The sequence below is a fragment of the Mytilus edulis genome, chromosome 9, assembly GCF_963676685.1.
Source record: "Mytilus edulis chromosome 9, xbMytEdul2.2, whole genome shotgun sequence".
Taxonomy (NCBI): domain Eukaryota; kingdom Metazoa; phylum Mollusca; class Bivalvia; order Mytilida; family Mytilidae; genus Mytilus; species Mytilus edulis.
This window is the reverse complement of record NC_092352.1, coordinates 75,901,092-75,922,648: the sequence shown is the minus strand read 5'-3', so window position 1 is coordinate 75,922,648 and position 21,557 is coordinate 75,901,092. Positions and strand designations below refer to the sequence as shown.

General features: G+C 32.7%; 1 protein-coding gene across 1 annotated transcript; it reads left to right on the top strand.

Annotated features, from left to right (window-relative positions):
• Nucleotides 1-1,070: 1,070 nt before the first annotated feature.
• On the top strand, nt 1,071-20,675 carry LOC139489046 (sodium-coupled monocarboxylate transporter 2-like). Its single transcript, XM_071275146.1, has 15 exons — nt 1,071-1,638; nt 4,252-4,317; nt 6,396-6,447; nt 9,071-9,138; nt 9,757-9,911; nt 10,264-10,404; nt 11,409-11,538; nt 13,680-13,768; nt 14,345-14,457; nt 16,521-16,591; nt 17,398-17,484; nt 17,820-18,010; nt 18,640-18,737; nt 19,199-19,317; nt 20,210-20,675. The coding sequence occupies exons 1-15, from the start codon at nt 1,264-1,266 to the stop codon at nt 20,402-20,404; spliced, it is 1,950 nt and encodes a 649-aa protein (XP_071131247.1). The 5' UTR covers nt 1,071-1,263; the 3' UTR covers nt 20,405-20,675.
• Nucleotides 20,676-21,557: the final 882 nt, after the last annotated feature.

The following is a 21,557-nucleotide window of genomic DNA, read 5'->3' as shown; positions in this document are numbered from 1 at the left end:
TGTTGATATGTTACATATTTTTTTTTCGTTTTTTTTTTGTACCGAAATTAGGCCGATACGTTTCTCGTTTGACTTGTTTTACATTTTTCATTTTTTATAGCTGACTATGTAGTATGGGCTTTTCTCATTGTTGAAGGCTGTACGGTAATCTATAGCTATTAATTTCTGCGTCATATGGTCTCTTGAGGAGAGTTGTCTCAATGGGAATCATACCCCGTTTACTTTTTTATAATTATTATCCTTTTCGAGTCGAAAGACAATTTCTGTAAATATGTTGTTATGAGTGTCCCATGTAAAGATAATAAAGAAATGCTATTCGGACCCACGAAACATGTTAATTTTTTTTCACATTACAATAATGTTGTTGGTCGGTGTTTTTACCTGGGCATTCCGTCCATCTCCACCAATATAAACTGGTCACCATACTTTTGCCAAGAGTGCTAAAACACCAACAACCGTTCAATCAATAACACACTTACTATCAATAACAATCCGGGGGGCTTCAGTTGCCAATTGGTCTTACTTTTTCTACTACTGTAATCACTAGCCGGTCAACACTGAGGCTGTGAGTTCAAACCCTGCTCGTGCAGGTGCACTCGACTCCGATCTTAATTGACTATGCTTGTCAGTTTTCCTATCGAAGGTCGGTGGTTTTCTCTAGAAACTCCCGCTTCCTCCACCAATAAACCGCTACGAAATAGCCCAAAGGTGGAGCTTTAAAGTGGCATTTAAACACCAACAATCAATCGACACAAGCACCTTTTTTAGAGAGTAATAACATATGAAATAATAAATGAAAGGGTGTCATTTTGCATTTTGTGTTTTCGAAATAGAAAAACAGTTTGTAAAAACAATTTTGAACATGATTTTAACTCGTTCAACTTCCTTTATCTAAAACGTACGTTCTATAGATTATTTACTGCTCCCATAATGTTGTCGGAAAACTGAAATAAAAGCATCCTAAATGAAGCTGGATTTACCTGTCAAAATTAGGATGTTACATCTGAATACCTTATGCTTCAACGATTTCACAAGTTTACATATCAAATTCTTATTAACCTACAAGAGAAGTACCTTGGTTTTTTTTACTTTAGTGGTTGTCATAAAGTTGAACAATATATATACCGTTTATCAATGTAAATGAAACAAACAATCTACCATTACTGGCATTATAGTTAACACAGACGTAAATAAAGACAGAGGATTTCCATTTCTTTATACATCAATAAGTTCGCTGCTCTGTAGAAATACTGTAAAATAACTATGTGGAATAGAACTTATTCATATACTTTTGAGAGAGGAGAATCAACGCTCTTTCATGTTGCTGATTATGTTGTTTTCGGACTTACTCTTTTGGTGTCTGCTTCAATAGGACTTTTCTATGCAATTAAAGACAGGAATAGTAATAACGAGAAAGAATTCCTGTTGGCAGGGCGTAACTTATCAGTATTTCCTGTCACCCTGTCACTGCTATCTAGCTTCATCTCAGCGATAACACTGCTAGGAACACCAGCTGAAGTTTATAAGTACAACACGATGTACTGGCTTATTTCCATAGGATTTGTCATGGCTGCTACGGCGTCAGCTCATATCTTCATTCCAGTATTTTACAACCTTGGTGTCACCAGCGTTTTTGAGGTAAGCCTGATGTTTTGTCACAGCTCTTATCTTTATTCCAGTTTTTTCTACAACCTTGGTGTCACCAGTGTGTTTGAGGTAAGCATGATGTTTTTGGTATATGCTTCTGTCTCAGCTAATATCCTCATTCCAGTATTTTACAATCTTGTTGCCACCAAACGTGTATGGAAGCTGTATATGTCGTACCTGTTGTTTGTTTCAGCTCATATCATCATTCCAGTATTTTACAATCTTCGTGTTTCTAGCGTATTTGAGGTAAGGCAATATTTGTCATATCTGATACCGTCTTAGCTCATATTTCCCCCAGTATTTAAAATCTTGGTTTCAATAAACGTATTTGAGGTAAGCTCCAATTTCTCGTATATGATATTGTCTTAGCTCATATCTTTATATTCTTTATTTTCAACCTAGGTGTCAGCAGCGTGTTTGATGTAAGCCTAAATGTTATCATATCTGCATCTGCCTCATCACATATCTTTATTCAAGTTTTTATCATCTTTGTATAACTAACGTGCTCGGTGTTTATGTCATTTCATTTTGGATTGCATTTTTTCTCAATCTTCTTCTTTCTAACCTCCTATGATCTATCTCGTTTCTACAATGGTACTGTCATTAGCATGTTTCATGCAAGCTTGATTTTGTCTTGTTTGCTTCAGTAACAGTTCATACTTGCATTGCAGTTTTCTTCAACCTTGCTGTTACCCATGTGTTTGATTTTCTATATTCATTGTAACATAATTTAAATGGGGCTATCCAATGTGTTGGGGTTTTTTTTATCGAAAAAAACGAGCCCAAAGACACCAAAGGGATATTCAAACTCATAAGTCAAATCTAACTGGCCATGACAAGATCTGAAAAACTATTAAAAAGTAAGATGACAAAAATACTGAACTCCGAGGAAAATTCATAACGGAAAGTCCTTAATCAAAAGGCAAAATCAAACAATAAAACACATCAAACTAATGGACAACAACTGTCATATTCCTGACTAAGTATAGATTTTCGTAAAATATAAAAAGTATACAAAACACAAGGTAAAAACTGAAAGCAACACGATCACATCAAAACCTGATGGTAAATTTATGTCCTCAAGGAGGGTAATCATATCCTGATTTAAATGTGGCGCCCGTTATATTATGTATGTACAGAGCCGGTAACAACTTTAATTCGGTAGGACTCTATTATTTTGTATCAACCGGCAGATAAATATTCTATGAACAGGCGCTGCTGGAATGTTGGAACATCAATTTTATCAATTTGAATAGTAATGTTCTTCAATTAGTTTAACACGGCAGGTGGTTTTATTTTTTAAAACTAAAAATGATTTTCATAATCGAATACAGTAACTTATACAGATTTTACAAAACACTTACATAAACATTTAATCAGGCAAACATCTTACATTAAAACATACTTTCTTCTCGTATATACCCAGAGGTAACAATTTTTAGAATAAATGCATATAGATTAGTACAGATTATATCTAGCTTTTAATGTTTTACTATTATTTTTCCTTTGATAAAGCGAGTTAACAGAGAAAATGACATTTTGTTGTCATGTAATGCATATGGTGTGGTTACATTTTCGTACACTTAATTGAAAGTTATTCATTAACACCTTTCCGCTACATGCTGACAAAATTTGAGGTCAATGACTAGTAAATGTTTAATCGAAATTTCTATACGTGTTCACCAAATAGAAATTCTCGTTCATAGACAAGACGAGAGCACTCCATCTCATTGTCGCAGAAATAAAGACACTTTAATGAATGAAACTTATTTCATATGTTTTATTATCAGCCGTTCATATTTCACAAACATCAAACCGATCAGATTGCATTATACCATTATATGAAACCAAATATGCAGACATGGGCATGCTCAATTTTATTCTTGGCAATAAAATGCACTAGATATTGAACTATCTTAATTGTAAAAATGTTCGTAATGAACATAGTATACTTTGTTAAGTTTTCTGCTTTACAGATCGAATTTTGTAAATAAACTTATGTTATATATTTGAAAACCTGAGTTGTACTTTTATTATTTTGGTAACTAAATATGAGTTCATATGTTTGTTAACTTCCTGCACGTCACGTCCTGCAATTATACATCTGCATAATGCCAAAAAAATGTATCACAAGTCAATTGCAAAGATGGAACCTAATTGTTTTACCATAAACTATTTAATATCAGTACATTTGACAAATCATTAAGTGGTTGAACAAAAATGCCCCTTATTTGTATAAAATGCACGTTTACTATAAATATAAAATAGAGAATGGAAATGGGGAATGCGCCAAAAAGACAACAACCCGACCACAGAGCAGACAACAGCAGAATATCACCAACAGGTCTTCAATGCAACGAGAAATAGTTCTTTTTTATTTTGAAAGCCTAAAGGGTAAATGAAAATTGCAGTTCCTACATTATTCTTAATATCGAGTCATGCATTAAAATAGTTTTAGGTCCTATTCATTTCCTTAAATTAAACCATAGTCTACTGGCTATGCAATATGAAAACTTAAACCATACTCTACTGGCTATGCAATATGAAAACTTAAACCATACTCTATTGGCTATGCAATATGAAAACTCTTATTATTTGTTTCAGTATATTCAACTGAGATTTGGAGGAGTTGTAAGGATCATTTCCTGTATTGTTTATTTGGTTTGGATGGTAAGGATTATCAATTGGCCATTTTAGAGTCTGAAGACCCATGGGTAATTTCTTTGTTCGTACCCTAAAATGAAAATAACGTAACGTCATTGGTTGAATTTCCATTGATTATAACAGTTTTAACCAAGCACGACGTTTTGGTGTACACTTTTGAAAATATTACCCAGGATGCATTAGATTCTGAAACGGCAAATTCTATAGATTTTTTTATTTATCAATCATAGCGACCATCGATTGGTTCAAAACAGTTTTCTAAATAATTTCATTAATTTTGCCAGTTTTTTTGGTGCCCTTTGTCGCAAAAGACCGATCACACTTTCGCACTTTGGGAATTAATCAAAACGCGATTCTTAATTTTACATGTTTTGATCATCTGCTAAACTTTTATGTACAACTATTCATTGAAAACCCAATATGAAATGTACATATTTATTCTATTTGACAGTAAAACAAAATTGTAGTTCTGAAATACAACAATAGTATGATTCAAGTAGGCTGAATTAGCAAAGCACAAAAATGATTTCAGAAGACACGAAATGTATGATGTACAAAAACCATGTCTTGTTACACACACTATCCGAAGAACACTACAAACAATAAATCTACAATTAATTGAATATTTAAATAATTTGTCAACTTATCAAGGAAGATCTTGTATATTAGAATGTGGTTTTATTGTTCATATCCAAATGCATTTAAGGCGTTGCTTTTGGTTGTGAGCTTTAGATAACAAGATTATAAGGTTATATGTATCTTATTAGTTAACATATTTAAACTGAATCTTATTTATTTTGAATAGGCGAATTCTCATCCATAAACGGAATCCATTCACCAAAGAGTACAATGTTAAACACACCTGTATGGTAGAAAACAAATTGATAATGGTTGTGTAATCCTTTTATTAAGATAACTGATCCGGATACTGTCGTTCGGTTAATAGCTTTCGTGCTGTGTGAAGTTTATTTACAAACTTTACAAATTTTCCACATTTTTCTTCTTTATTTGTCACCCATATAAACGTTGAACGATTTTTTTCCTTTTTTAAGTCCACCTAATGTTATGCTTGCGTCAGGTATGTGTTAATCATCTGCAACGTTAAAAGGATATATGACAGCAAAGAACGGGAACAGAATAGCCAAATTAATTGAAGGTCAACTAACCTGAAGAAGCTGGAACCTTGCTATATTTATAATTCATTTGATAAATCAAACGAGGAATTTTGAATAAGTACATGTATGTGTTATAAATCATTTCAGTTTCGAAGTACTTATTTAAAACGTAGTTGTTTAATTCTTGTATCTGTGATTAGACAACTTACTCTTAAAGGGGTACTAGCTACGAGATGCATAAAAAATTAACGTATGATTGTGTTTGTTCAATCAATAATAAAAGTGAAATAGTGAAATAATAATTCGCTTTTAGCAGCCAAAATGGTTCAATTTTGTCAAATTAAGTTAAATAATATTAATAGTGACGTTTTCATTAAATCCGTATTCATGTGAACTTCAATTTAACCCTTTAACTAGAGTTGGGCAACGCATGCTTTGTACGTGTACTGTTTATTTAAAGGAAAGGAATGTCAACATTGAAAGTGAAACAAAGGTAAATCATTTGATGACTGATTCGATCAACTAAAAATCTTTCTTCTACATGTAAAAACGACGAGAAACATATATATTGTAATCTATAAAATAAAATTAAACAGACCTATAAAAATTCAAATGCACGTGTTGGCTTAATCTATTTATATCTAATCATTAGTATATTTATGTTTACATCGCTTTTATGGTCATCTGAGGTCAACTCGATATTTAATTAGATGGAGTGTAGACTAAAATACACACGAAACAAAACTACATATTATTGACCCTATGCTCTGTAAACTGTTTATTTTGACACTTTTGATAGTTGGATAAATGTTTTACATTGTTATAAATAAAATATGAAAATTTGAGTCAAATCGGTGACCATGAATTTGACAGTGCCCCTTTAAGCTCTGTCCTAAAGATTAAACACTACTAACGACATCACCATTACTGCAAGGAACCAATGGATAAAAATCATCGTTTTTATTTCAGTTGTTTTACATGTCTATCGTGCTATATGGTCCATCTCTTGCTCTGAGTGCTGGTAAGTTTAACATGTCTATCGTTCTCTATGGTCCATCTCTTGCTCTGAGTGCTGGTAAGTTTTACATGTCTATCGTTCTCTATGGTCCATCTCTTGCTCTGGGTGCTGGTAAGTTTTACATGTCTATCGTTCTCTATGGTCCATCTCTTGCTCTGAGTGCTGGTAAGTTTTACATGTCTATCGTTCTCTATGGTCGATCTCTTGCTCTGAGTGCTGGTAAGTTTTACATGTCTATCGTTCTCTATGGTCGATCTCTTGCTTTGAGTGCTGGTAAGTTTTACATGTCTATCGTTCTCTATGGTCCATCTCTTGCTCTGAGTGCTGGTAAGTTTTACATGTCTATCGTTCTCTATGGTCCATCTCTTGCTCTGAGTGCTGGTAAGTTTTACATGTCTATCGTTCTCTATGGTCCATCTCTTGCTATGAGTGCTGGTAAGTTTTGCATGTCTATCGTTCTCTATGTTCATCTCTTGTTATGAGTGCTGGTAAGTTTTGCATGTCTATCGTTCTCTATGGTCCATCTCTTGCTATGAGTGCTGGTAAATTTTGCATGTCTATCGTTCTCTATGGTCCATCTCTTGCTATGAGTGCTGGTAAGTTTTATATGTCTATCGTTCTCTATGGTCCATATCTTGCTATGAGTGCTGGTAAGTTTTACATGTCTATCGTTCTCTATGGTCCATCTCTTGCTATGAGTGCTGGTAAGTTTTACATGTGTCTCGTTCTCGTATGTCCACATTTAGCTCTGGATTCTGGCAAGACATGTCTATCGTACTATATTCTCCATCTCCTGCTCTGAGTGCAAGTAAGTTTTACATATGTTTCATATTCTTTGGTCAATCTTTAATTCTGACTCCTGGTGAATTTTAAATTTCTATCGTACTCTATGAGTCTCATTATAAATAAAGGTGAAGATGCACTTACAGTAATCAATAAAGTGATAAAGAAAATTAACGAAAATAAAAACAAAGAACACAAAGACATTCAAAGTTTCATTGCAAAGAAACTAGATACCTTCACTGTAATGCACTGAGTGACAATTATCAAACTGAAAAGGTCACTCCTGACTCAAATAACCAATAATTTCTTATATTTCAATCTAGGGACAAGAATGTGCAGAATTTTGTTTACATATTCTAAGAAATTGTACTTCATGTGTAAGATTGACCTCGAATGAATGCATGTATAATATACGTTTAATATGTCACCTTTAGATCAAGATTATTGCATATGCAATACAAATCATGACCGGATTACTTATACGATATATGTTTACAAATTACATGGTTATTTTCGAATTTCATCATTTAATAATATTGTTTTGAAGAAGGAAATTGTGGCAACTTCGTTGTCAAAAATGTTATACGTCAAACTAAGAAATTCTGGGATATTGACGAAAGGTCTATATTTATTAAAATCAATGAAATGATCCACTAAACTTTGGTAACAAACTCGAAATCTTATTAGTTGAGATCAACAATCAATGAATGACATATTATGTGTCGATAATTGTAGTAGATTCGTAGTAAATATAAAAAGACGTGTATAGATGACTTGGTTTAATATAGATTTATGCCTTGTTACATAATTTCCTAACATTGTAATTGCAAGAAACTCGTTTCATATGACTTTAATTTCCAAATATTTTTTTTTTGTGGTCAGCTGATGATTTAGTATTCTTACACTTATGCGAGTAAAATATTTATTAATAAACCCTTTGTCTTTTGACACACTTTTGGCCAACTTTAGAACAGATCCTTCAAATTGCATTTATGACTTTAAACAGAAAAGATAATTTTCTTCGGGAGCACCTGAGATAACCCCTAGTTTTTGGTGGGGTTCGTGTTGCTTATTCTTTAGTTTGCTATGTTGTGTCATGTTTACTTTTGTTTGTCTGTTCATTTTTAGCCATGGCGTTGTCAGTTTATTTTCGATTTATGAGTTTGACTATTCCTCTGTTATCTTTCGTCCCTCTTTTGTAGTGTCTTACAAATATGTCTTTTGATAATTGGTCATCACGAATGTTCCTTGCTAGAAAAATATATATGTATCATTAAAAATACTTACGTTGCAAAACAACGAATACAGTTATCATTAGGTTATTGCAATAACTGATAGAATTAGTTGAAAAAGACCTTGTTAAAATGAGTTCAAAGGCATTTTTTTTCAATAATATGAAAAAATGTTTGAACAAATATGAAGAAGTAAAACTTAAGTAGTGACGGTAATAACTCATCAGATTGATAGTTAGCATAGACTAATAACTCATTAAAAAGCACACATTACTTATTTAAGATACTCGCAATCCCACCTTAAATGGGGGAAGGGGTGACTTCCGGCATTCTAATACAAAATAATACAGTCAGAAAACATAACTCAACACGTTTAAAAGAGGAGCGAAAGATACCATTGGAACAGTCAAACTCATAAATCGAAAATAAACTGACAACGCCATGGCTAAAAATTAAAAAGACAAACAGACAAACATCTTCTTGATATAAACAACAGCACATTATAGAAAATCAAAGACTGAGCAACACTAACCCCACCAAAAACTGGGGGTGGTCTCAGGTGTTTCGGAAGGGTAATTTTTAATTATGGTAATTATGTATTTTTCGTTTAGTTACCGGCATTAGTTTGTGGGGCTCTGTTGTAGCAGTTGGAGTAGTGTGTACATTCTATACAACATTGGTAAGAAACGTCATAATTATTTTTAAATGTTTTACCAATTTCACCTGTTTCATAATCAGATACACAAATAATTTATCTTAAAACAGTTTGAAACTTTCCGTATACTGTTTATAGTTGTGTATGGTGATTACTTCAGAGAAGTGAACACTCGTTTTCCTAAAACTAATCAATGTCCGGTTTTTTTTTAAATTGGAAGCAACCTAATTACTTCATTATGTATGAAATATAGCGAGCTTGCATGTTGGTTTTGTAATCCATCAGGTTATTACTGGATCGATTACTACACCTTACTACCAGCCGTATGTGAAACTATTTTCATTTATAACCGATCTACATTAAATAAATAAGACGCATGTCGTGGTTAGCGCATCGATAATTTGAACACAAAATATGCTTCCTGTGGATTCATTATTATTCGCTGTTATTTAACAGGTGATGAACCACGAATTCAAATGTTCGACGCATTATGAACTTTTTATATGCTTTGTATGCAAAGAATGACAAATCCGCGAGTTATAATATTCACGAAAACGCAAGTTTTCCTCAATCCACGAAAATAAATACATTTTACTTGTTTATTAGTTCTTAGTTACTACTTTTATATTATGTACAATCTAGGGTGGAATGAAAGCCGTGGTATGGACGGATTCTTTTCAGATGTTGGTAATGTTTGCTGGTATGTTCACGTTGCTTATCGCAGGATGTATGAAGGTAGGCGGTATAGATGTAGTATGGAATGTGGCAGACCAGAATGAAAGAATCAAAATATTTATGTAAGATTACTCAAATAAATAATGCAAGTATATATAACAAATAAATTAAAGAAATAACTATCCATTAAAAGACAAGGATGCAAACAAATAAGGGGTAATGTACGACCTCCAACCAATACGCAAAATCCATACCGTATATGTAAAGGTTTTAATAGGCCCGGCATAACATGAAACTTTTCATAAGAGAAAACCTAACTACTAGATGGATGTAATTATAGAGGACTGGTTTTTTTGTCGAATATTCTTTTAATATATAGACACTTATTTGCACGAACAATCTTAATATAAATTGGTGAAAAGTTTAATCGATTATATACATGGATCTTGTTATATTATTTACAAATTGTTTCAGCATGAACGTCGATCCTAGAATTCGCCATACTTTCTGGAACGTTGTGGTTGGTGGTGGTTTGTTTTGGACTGCAGTATATGGAATTAACCAAGCACAAGTTCAGCGTGTTCTGTCTCTGCCTTCTCTAAGAAAAGCAAAACTGTATGTTATTTTCATTGACTGTCTATTTTTTTTTTTTATAATTCATAAAACTAATGCATTTATCTTTTACAATCAGTAGTACGGCATAGAAATCTTATTTTAAGTAAGGTATGGAGATAAAGAAATCACAAACGGTTTAAATGACTTAATTTTTTCATCTATGTTGTAACTGAGATTCTCACATATAAACTGTATTAAGTAAGTGTAAAATACTTTTTTTAAATACCGAAACTCCAAACAAAATTCAAAACGGAAAGTACCTTATCAAACACCAAAATCAAAAGTTAAAAAACATCAAATGAATGGAAACAACGGTTGAATTCCTAACTTTGTACAGCCATGTCTCCGTTAACAAGTAAGCTGTATGTCGTGGTTATTGCATCCATCATTTTGTACACGAAATATGCTCACATTTCACTTGATTATTAGTCCCCAGTTACCTTCACTGCTCACAGCGACTAACAAAATTTCACGTGATGATTTGAATGTTTTGAAATATATAATTGTACAGAATCCATACCTTTCAACCTAATGGATACATTATTTTAACGTGTTGTGCTGTTGTGATTTGCCTCATGTGTTGATTATATAAAACTAAGTTAACAGCATGTGACTAATGCCAACTTTTTATACTGATAAATATTGATACAAATATAAACTGATTATCATTGGTGAACAAAAAAAAACTGACTTTTAATATCGAAGTGAAAAGGGTTTACGAAATACAAAAAGTACTAAGGAAAAAATAAAAACAAGGAAAGGAAAATAACAAATAAAAATTACCGAAATTCGGGGTTAAATTATGTGCTGTTGGGGATAAGCAGTTTCTGTTTCATATCTGGCACCCGTCGCGTTTATCATAAATGTATCATAAATATAAAAAAATTCAAATCGAATACGCCAGAAACGTGTTTCGTCTACAAAGAAAAGTTAAAAAGCGCGGCTACGAAACGTCGCTTCAAAATTATTTTTTTCTGTAAAAATATAAGTAACATATATTTCAGGGCATTATGGTTGAATTTACCTGGTATGTGTTCCGTATTGACTTTGGTGTCTTTGGTTGGGCTAACCATGTATACTTATTTTAGTACGTGTGACCCAGTTTCCTTAGGGATAATCCAGAAATCCGATCAGGTACAGCTTTTCAAAAGTATACGAAAGGTATTATATAAACTTATCGCAAATGCAAGGACTACGTAAAAGTTCCAGTAGTATACATCAGTTCGAAATTCATAAATCAATTGAGAAAAAAAACAAATCCGGGTTACAAACTAAAACTGAGGGAAACACATCAAATATAAGAGAACTACGACACAACAGAATCACAACATTAAAATGTAACACACAGAAACGAAGTATAATATAACGATGGCCATTTTCCTGTCTTGGAACAGCTTGCTACAACTGTATACGAAAGACGCGTTTGGTCTACAAACGACTCGTCAGTGAGGCTTGAATAAAAAAAAATTGGCCAAACTAAGTTTAGTAATGCAAGAATTATTGAAGTTCATTGAAATATAAGATAATTTTTGATACATTCATGTCATAACGATAGACCAGTTCGTGGTTGCGAAATTTGTTACTGATATCAATTCAACCTGAATCTTAATTATAGAGCAGTATATGTGACAGCCTTTGTGTTGTTTTAATCAAATGACTGCTGTGTCGCATCAAAGGTTAACTGACAGTGAAATGTATACACTTAAAAAAAGGAAACCTCACTCAACAAATAGTCACAAATGCAATAAAGTCATGTCCCAAGCTCATAAAGATCTTTTTGGGAAGGAATTATGTGTTAGAGAGAGAAAAGAGGGACAAAGATACCAAAGGGACAGTCAAACTCATAAATTTAAAACAAACTGACAACGCCATGGCTAAAAATGAAAAAGACAACCAGCAAAAACAATAGTACACATGACACAACATAGAAAACTAAAGAATAAACAACACGAACCCCACCAAAAACTAGAGGTGATCTCAGGTGCTCCGGAAGGGTAAGCAGATCCTGCTCCACATGTGGCACCCGTCGTGTTGCTTAAACAAATCATTTTTGAAATTATTCAGAACATATGTAGCCCATCATGTGGGTTTTCGGTTTCTGTTTACTGAGAAATTATTAATAAAAACGAAGGTTTTGAAACATTTTTTATTATAAATTTTTTTATAACTGAAAATCATTCCCATACAACTGATAAGAAAAGTCATTTTAATATCTGACGATATAAATGAAAAATGAAACAAATATCACTTGTCTTTTTCATTAATCATTTGATAGAACCTTTTGAACCGTGAAAATATTTATTTTGTAGAATTATTATGTCTTGTATTTTTTGTGAACACTTTGTGACATCGTTTAATCGTGGGGTTATTAATTGTTAAAAGATTTTCAAAGTTATTACATTTTACATGTTTTATTACATGCGAGATGAAAGATTATACTTGTCCAAGAGACTTGTACTTGCATTTCGGTTTACTGACATAATGGTTTAGTTCCCACATGATGGGCTACATATGTTCTGAAGTAATAGCGTGAGCTTCTACAAGTTTTTTAAGCTATTTATCTAAACTTCATATTATTTTGAACAATGTCAATATTTCAACTTTCAGTGACAATCATATAAATCATGACAATCAAATAATTCAGTTTTTTAAGGATAATTGAGAGGCCTTCATAACGAGAAATATACTTGGTTTTAGGTCATTGTTTACCTTGAAAATCGAGAGAAAAAAACTGCAATTTTTCTTTTAGGTCAACAGTATTTTGAGCAACTAATAGAATATTTAACACTTTACAAAATAGTAATTTGCGCCTAACAGACATTCCCTGCAAAAAAGGGTGATTTGTAAACGAACTTTCTGTGTTAAAATCAGTGAATTTATCTTCTTAATTAATACGATTCAAAATGAATGTGGTTATTTTTCAACATCTGACATGCATAATTTATAATTTATCACTTAACAAGACGAACAAAACAAAAGACATTCGTGGTCAATACTTCACTCCTTTGATGTTGTTCTCGGTGTGGACGAATAAAAGTAAATAAGACACTATCCCAACGACAAAAAAAAAACCAAACGAATTCTGTTGTTTCCATCGCGTCAGATTTTTTAACAAACTATAATGTTAGTATAAAAAGGAAGATGTGGTATGATTGCCAATGAGACAACTATCCACAAAAGACCAAAATGACACAGACATTAACAACTATATATTTTACTTGTATGCATTTTATTTACATAAAACTAAATAATTGAGGAATGATTTAATTTGACAGCTGATCCCACTTTTCACAATGGACCTTGTAGGACATATAGCTGGTTTACCAGGACTTGTTATATCATGTGTATTCAGTGGAAGTTTGAGGTACGTCGAATGTTAAAACATTAAAGCAATGCTGTTGTTACATAATGGCATTCGATGCACTACAAATCTTGTGGAAGAAATGACCTTATGCAAAGAAACTTGTTAGTAAAAGGAATACATGGACCAAAATCCTGATCCAGATTAAGATGGCTGCTGTTCAAGAAATGAAAGTACAGAAAACGGGAAAATATTAATCGACTGCTTGTAGTTTGTTAAACGTCTACTTCCAAATGATTCGTGCATATTCAGAAGAGAAAAAGTAACAATAAATCAATTATGTAGAGTAAGCAAAGTGGACCAATGAGAGATATGTATGCTAGATACTTGCTGACATATAGCCTTTAAACAACATATCACATATGGGCTCATATAATTTAATGCAAGGATTCTTTGATGGGCGGGGAGAATATCAATCTTCTTCTACGATTTGCCGCATAATTAAAACACAACTCGCATTCAAAGAGGTGTGCGAATTCATAACTAGGTTTACTTTGATTGATAGAATTAATTTTATGTATTTTCCAAGAATGTATTTTATCAGTTTTAACATACCTTTTGAATCTAAAATACTTGCAGTACTATATCATCTGGATATAATGCTATTGCTGCAATTTTGCTGGAAGATTTTGTGAAGCCATGCTTTCCTAAAATGACGTCAGCAGCAAAGACTGTGCTTTCAAAAATGGCTAGTAAGTTTAGCTTATGCAATGTGTTTTCTATGAAACATACATTATCAAAAGTGAGAATGAAAATTAGGAATATACCAAAGAGACAACAATCGACCAAAGTGCAGAAAACAGTCGAAAGCTCCCAATGGGTTTTCAATTCAGCAAAAAACATCCCGCATCTGGAGGCGTGCTTCAGCTGACTCCTACATAAAAATGTGTACTTTTTCAGTGGTAATGGACGTTATACTATATGACGAAAATATAAATGAACTATAGTTAAAAAATCATGCAAGGCTTAAACATGATCTTGACTTGGGACAGGCACAATAATGCGTTGGGGTAAAAAATGTTTTTGAGATCTCATTTTGTTATTCATATTTCCAATTGAAGGAGCAAAGACTGGCGTTTAGACTTGCATTGGTTCCTCAAAATAGAAAAAAAACACAAAAAAATGCTTTAGTTCGTGCTAAGCGTTTCCAGACTAAATTTTACCATGAACGCGCAAATCCAATATTTTTAAAACTAAGAATATATAAGACCATAACAACGAACAGTTTCATAATCAAAAGGGACCTAAAATTTTCCACTTCATCCAAGTTCAACTTTTAATTAGGAATAAACTATTGATAACCCTACACATGTTTGTTCGTTTAAATAATGTTAGAATATCATGCTTATCATGTTTACATCAAGAATCAAGTAAATACGATGGCACAGGATCGAGAAAGCAGGGTAAACATGTGCGTACTATTAAAGAAAGCTAGCTGAGGTAGCCGAAAATGTCAACTGAATACGAGTCTCGACAAAACAAATCAACTATATGGCTTTTATTAAGTTTCTTCATAATTAAAGTATCGAGATATATAGTGTTTTGAAAAGCAATCATCATTTCAAAAGAACACTAAAGAAGTATCTGTGCAGAATCAAAAGAAGCCTGTATAATAACTTCTAGGTCCGCTATAAATGGTGTCTTCTCACTGAATGAAATTTAATACGGAACGGATCTATCAAAGTGATCTTGAAATACAAATCGTTCAAATACAGTAACGTCTTTCATTACTTGACTTACATGTACAAGTTGATCATGTGTGTTAAATGAATACAAAACTTTATGACAGAACGTATGATTTTAGCTCTCCAAATGTGAACCTTCCATGCATTTCTGTGTAGTATTATTACCACAGAAACTGTATATGAAGTATATCTCCATGGTTGGTAAAATATTCTAGAGATTGCGTTAACCTGGAATGATTTCATTGACACAGATATGTTGCTAACATAGAAAAATAAATAAACACGGATTCTAAGTAGTAAGGTTGAGGTCGTTCCTTCGAAGGTTTTGTTGAAACGATCAGTTGAATCACCGTTATGATAAAGAGCACTTAGTTTTGTTGAGGTTTGTGTTGCTCAGTTATATATGATAGTTATCAAAGGTACCAGGATTATAAATTAGTACGCCAGACGCGCGTTTCGTCTACATAAAACTCATCAGTGACGCTCATATCAAAATATTCATAAAGCCAAACAAGTACAAAGTTGTAGAGCATATGTCTTCTGGTTTTGACATGGCGTGCATAGTTTTTCTAGACTTATGAGCTTTAAATCTTCCTTTTGTGTTATCTGTCTCTTTTAAAGACACGTTGAACAAACTGAATTAATTTCTGTTCCTTAGAAAATTTGTTCGTTTGTTGTTATGAAATGAAATTTCTGATATGCGGCTTTAATGAAACAACCTTTAAAGGAAACTCATCTCTATGTTTTAAATGTTGTGCTCCACAGAAATGATGCAAATATTTATATTAGATCAACGTGTCATTGTATGTCATCTGTGTACACGACGCATGTTTCTGGTAGATCGTTCAAATCTAAAAGAAAGCAAAAAACCTATTACATAAAATATTCATAACAAAAGCAGATCATGCATTGACATCGCACGAATAAGGCAAGTGATGAGTATTGGTATAGAATTTTTACAAATACTTCTTCAAATCTATTAAGTTAAGATTTGCCCATTTATCTAAATGGTGTAAGTATAAGTATCGCAGATATCAAACAAATTAGAAATTTAATAATTTTCTTTTTAGTTATTGTCTGTGGAGGAGTTTGTCTTTTGATTGCTTACATCGTTTCTCAGCTGGGTGGATCTATATTACAGGTAACATTACAATAGAATAAATGTCAATACATGGTATTTGAATATTTGAACTAGCATATTTGTAAAGATATATTAAGGATATATAGATGTGTGCAAACCATTTTAGCTCAGAAGCAATAATTAATTGGTACAATAATCTTGATTGATATCATTGACACAATAAAACAGATAGAAACCAATTACATTTGCTCACAACTGTCACAGTGTTTCCTGATTACAGTTACTCCATAAATGAAATATACAAGAAACAATAACAATACGCATTAGTGTACTGTTGAAAAAATATGTTGGTTTCGCAATCGGTATTTAGTAGATTTTCATGTTATATATGCATGTGATTTTGCGATCGCAGCCAAACAAAACAATACAAGAATGTGTCTCCAGTAAACGATTGCCCCATTCGCACTATCATTTTCTATGTGCAATGGACTGTGAAATTTGCGGTAAACACTATAATTTGGCATTTAAATGTTTCGGAATTATCTAATTTAGGAAAATATCTGAAATACGCCACAGATATAAAATTTTCATGACAATCTTCTGAATGATTTATACTATGTAGTCTTGCCTCCTATTGTATTTAAAATGTTCTGTTATGATATACATGTACATATTTATGATATACCTATAAGCTGTATTGCTTTTGGTTTGAAATAAACTATTTAGTTAAATAGAAAAAAAATTAGAAAGATCATATCATAGGGAACATGTATACTAAGTTTCAAGTTGATTGGACTTCAACTTCATCAAAAACTACCTTGACCAAAAAAAAAATGTTTTTTTTTGTAAGACCTTTATTATTGCAGGTATCCTATATTCTGTTTGGTATGCTTGGAGGACCACTACTTGGAGTATTTACACTTGGAGTACTATTTCCCTGGGCAAATAAATGGGTATGAACATTCTCACATATTGATTTTTGTAAACGGTGTGGTAAATCATTTTGAGCTGAAATCTTGTTTCACTATAGCAAAGTGCTTAAAATAATTATAACACTGAAACATCGTTCTGGTGGTTTGACATTTTGAGGAAGTTGTTATGGTCTTTGAGCAGGCCATATAGTATGTCATTTGCAGATCCTCAAAGGAAATTAGTGAGGAGTACCATTTTAAAACGACAGACTAGTGATATACTAAAAACAGATAGAAATGTTTTTTTGTTAATTTATTTTTTAAAATAAATCATGCAACAAATATGAATTTCATCTATGAACAACATTTTTTGACAGGGAGCATTAATTGGTCATTTGACATCCCTAGTGATAACACTTTGGATAGGTCTGGGAACTTATTTGAACAAAGTTGTTGTCACATCGCCATCAGCACTAATAACAGAAGGATGTCGAATGCTTAACACTACAACAACGACAATGTCACCAATTTCACTTCTTTCCACTGAAGCTGTTTCACAAGAAGTAAAGTAAATATTTTTTTTAAATTTTAATAACGTTTGCAACGTTGCCTCTTGTGTCAAATTTTAAAGACGACTTACCAAACCTGACGAACCGGTCATCTCAGTGGTGGTGCAAATTCGGTAGATATTACAATTTTTTGGGGGCTCAGTTTTCATTTAATACACTCAACGTAGGGTAAACTAGCAAATTGTAATACCGATATCATCACATCAGGAGTTAAAATATCTGAAGTATTTCTTCTTGTTTCCATTTTACATATTTTATTATCAAACATTATGTTATCAAAGCAAGCTTATAATGCAAGGAAACTGCTTCATAAGGGTTATGAGCAAGCTAAGGACCGACAGGTTTTTATAGAATTTATTTAGTGGTAAAATGTGTTTTCGAAGATTTGTTATTCTAGAAAAGTAGATTTAAGTTTTACAAATTGTGTTCTATTCCCTATCGTGACAAATTATGGTTTGTACGGCATGCACTGTGCGTATAACAAGAGACGCTTTATCTGTTGACGCAACCGGTTTCGCTCTTTATTGATCCTCTCAGATCTCTCTTGCATGATTGGTGGTCATTGAAAGCAAATCACACGAGATTTGAACATGTCTTATTTACTTTTCCCTCTATCTTTCCTTTTCAGAAATGACTTTTCATTGTACAAGATGTCTTATATCTGGTATGTAGGGCTTGGCATGTTGGTACACATTGTTGTTGGGTTGATTGTTAGTTTCCTGACAGGTAATTTATAAATTCATCAAAGGTGCCATACGTGTAAGGTAGTGCACAGCTTTTCGACTAAATAAAACTCACTATATGTGCTCGAAGCAAAACCGTTGATATGTCAAATCAATAATGAAGTTGAAAGGCATTGAAAACCAAAATTCGAAGGTTATGTTTACTATCAGCTATAACTACCTTTAGTTAGTTTTAACAATTTTTAAACCAGAAATACGTATAGAAATGAAAACAACACGTTATATAAGTCATGCGTCCAAAGGGCTTCTCCGTGTATAAATGAGTTCATGCCATAACAAAAGCGCTTCGAGGAGGTTGATTCTCTCGGCAGTGATCTCGACTCATTCGTTGTACAAAATCATTAAATATTCCAGACTTTTAATTAAGTACGCAAGACGGTTAATCGATCTGTTTTATATTCCTTGTATTCAATTAGCATTAACTTTAAACGTTTACTATTTCAGGTCCTACCAAACCTAGTGAAATAAATCCGGGATTAATTTGTCCGATATTTGACGAATTACTTCCATTTCTTCCAAAGAAAATAAGGAAAAAGTTACATTTTGGTGTCCGTCATGAGGATGTAAGTATTAGGCTGCATAACTAAATGATATGTTAACTGTCGGTTGGCTACGATTTGAGGATTACAACAAGTATTCAGTGGGATTCTTTTTTTGGTGATATTCATGTTCCTCAATCGATCGTGAACGTTGTATCACACAGGCTATTTGTTTTTGTCTTAAACGTCTCAGACGTATGCTGACTTCTTCAATAAAAATTCAGTGTTTTCCATTCGGCATTTAAGCCGGGTGTGCCGACCACATTCTTTTGAAAGCCGACCACCTTTTGATTTTAGGAGGTGGTCGGCTTTTTTTTCAAAATCCGGATTTTTTTTCAGTTCCGTACCGTTAAAATTTGAATACTTATCCCGTGTTGAGCGCCCATTCAAATCATGTTTTCATTTCATGCTACTTTACTCCCGATTCGATCTTTCGATTGTTACATTTAATATCAAATATTTGATTGTCAAATTCCTAACCAGTTCCAGCTCCCATCCGTAGGAGTAATTGAAAACTGTTCTGGAACGATTAGTGTGCACACGTCATCGCGATATATGGCATACTTCTCAAGTAGTTATCATACTCGCAACTTACAAAGTACATATTATATTCATATCCAACTTCCGCTTTTAAGTATACAACAAACATTTTAGCACTATCGTCATGAAATGCAAATACTTTAGGAGGCATTGACAATAAAAGTTTGAAGCCCAAAATTTACAAGGATGAATACAATAAAGGTTCTGTGCATAAGACATATTTGTATACAAGGAATATAGTATATATTGCGTTAAAGGCTGCAAAACAAAAAAGACGACTTTTTATCTGTTTGAATTATTTTTCATTGCACATATCAATGGTTTTTATTTCGTAGTTTCTTATTCACCGAAAAATCAAGTAATACTTACTTTGCAGTTTGTTAAATTTAGTCCAGACAATCCCGACACCAAAGATCGTGGTGGATACGATAAAAGGGATTATGAGTTGAAGGAAAACAGTGTCAAAAAGGAAAAACCTATACCATGTATACAAACTGTTTGTAATGGAACGTCTAGTGATGCGATAGGAACAGATTATATATATGAGAAGGATTATGATACACATTTTTAATCACCGGGAAATACATACATGATGTTATTCCATATTAATTTTGCAAATTTATAAGGCTTTTCGCACTTTTGAGGTTACGTTTAAGAAAGAATGGGATAAATATGTCCTCTATTGAGCTAGAATCTCGATTCTTTGAAAGTGCAATTCATCTACTAGTATTGAGTTTTAGAAATTACTTAAAATGAAACAAATCATTTTATTTGTATAGATTTTAAACATAATTAGTTGTAAGTTTCCATTTGTACCATTTTGAATAAAAATTTAAATTGTATTAGAAAATTTTCTTGCAGATACACAGGGACTTTCTATACTATCTATATAAGTATAGAAAGTCCCTGAGATACATGAAGTCTCTGTTTCACTGGAAGCCATCATTTTGTATTGGCAAACACGTTTTTTTATAGCATGTTCTATTATCATTTCAAAATGTGGTGTTATAGTCATGCGAGTTTATTTGTACATCGAGTCTTGGAAATGCAATGCGTTTGCTATCTAATTCAAGAACTGACCGAAATGAAATAGTCTACTTTCTATTTCATGATTACTTTATATATTTAGTCGTTGTTGTTTACATTCAAATCATTTTGAATAAATATTATAGTATACTGGAATATTGTAGATATATAAACTCTATGTTTCGCCCAAATGCGTCATTTACCCTTCCAGGCACCTGAGATCACCCCTAGTTTTTGGTGGGGTTCGTGTTGCTTATTCTTTAGTTTTCTATGTTGTGTCATGTGTACTATTGTTTGTCTGTTTGTCTTTTTCATTTTTAGCCATGGCGTTGTCAGTTTATTTTCGATTCATGAGTTTGACTGTCCCTCTGGTATCTTTCGTCCCTCTTTTGTATTGGCAAAACAAATTAAAACTTTTAATTCTTTCATGTCATGATCTATACTGTTTTTAAAGTTAGATATTGACAAAATAGACATTTTCGGGTAGTTGTTTTTACAGACACCGGAACCGTCACCTTCACCCTCGCTGTCTAAAAAATAGGGTCGTTTAAAATTTTGGAATATTTTGAATTATTATTGATTGGATTTCGCTTAGAACTTGTAGGACAACTATTTAAAAAATTGTGTTCAAGTTTTTCGATTGTGCGACATAAAAGGAGGGCATTGAAAATGTGAAATGGTTGATTCATTATATGAAA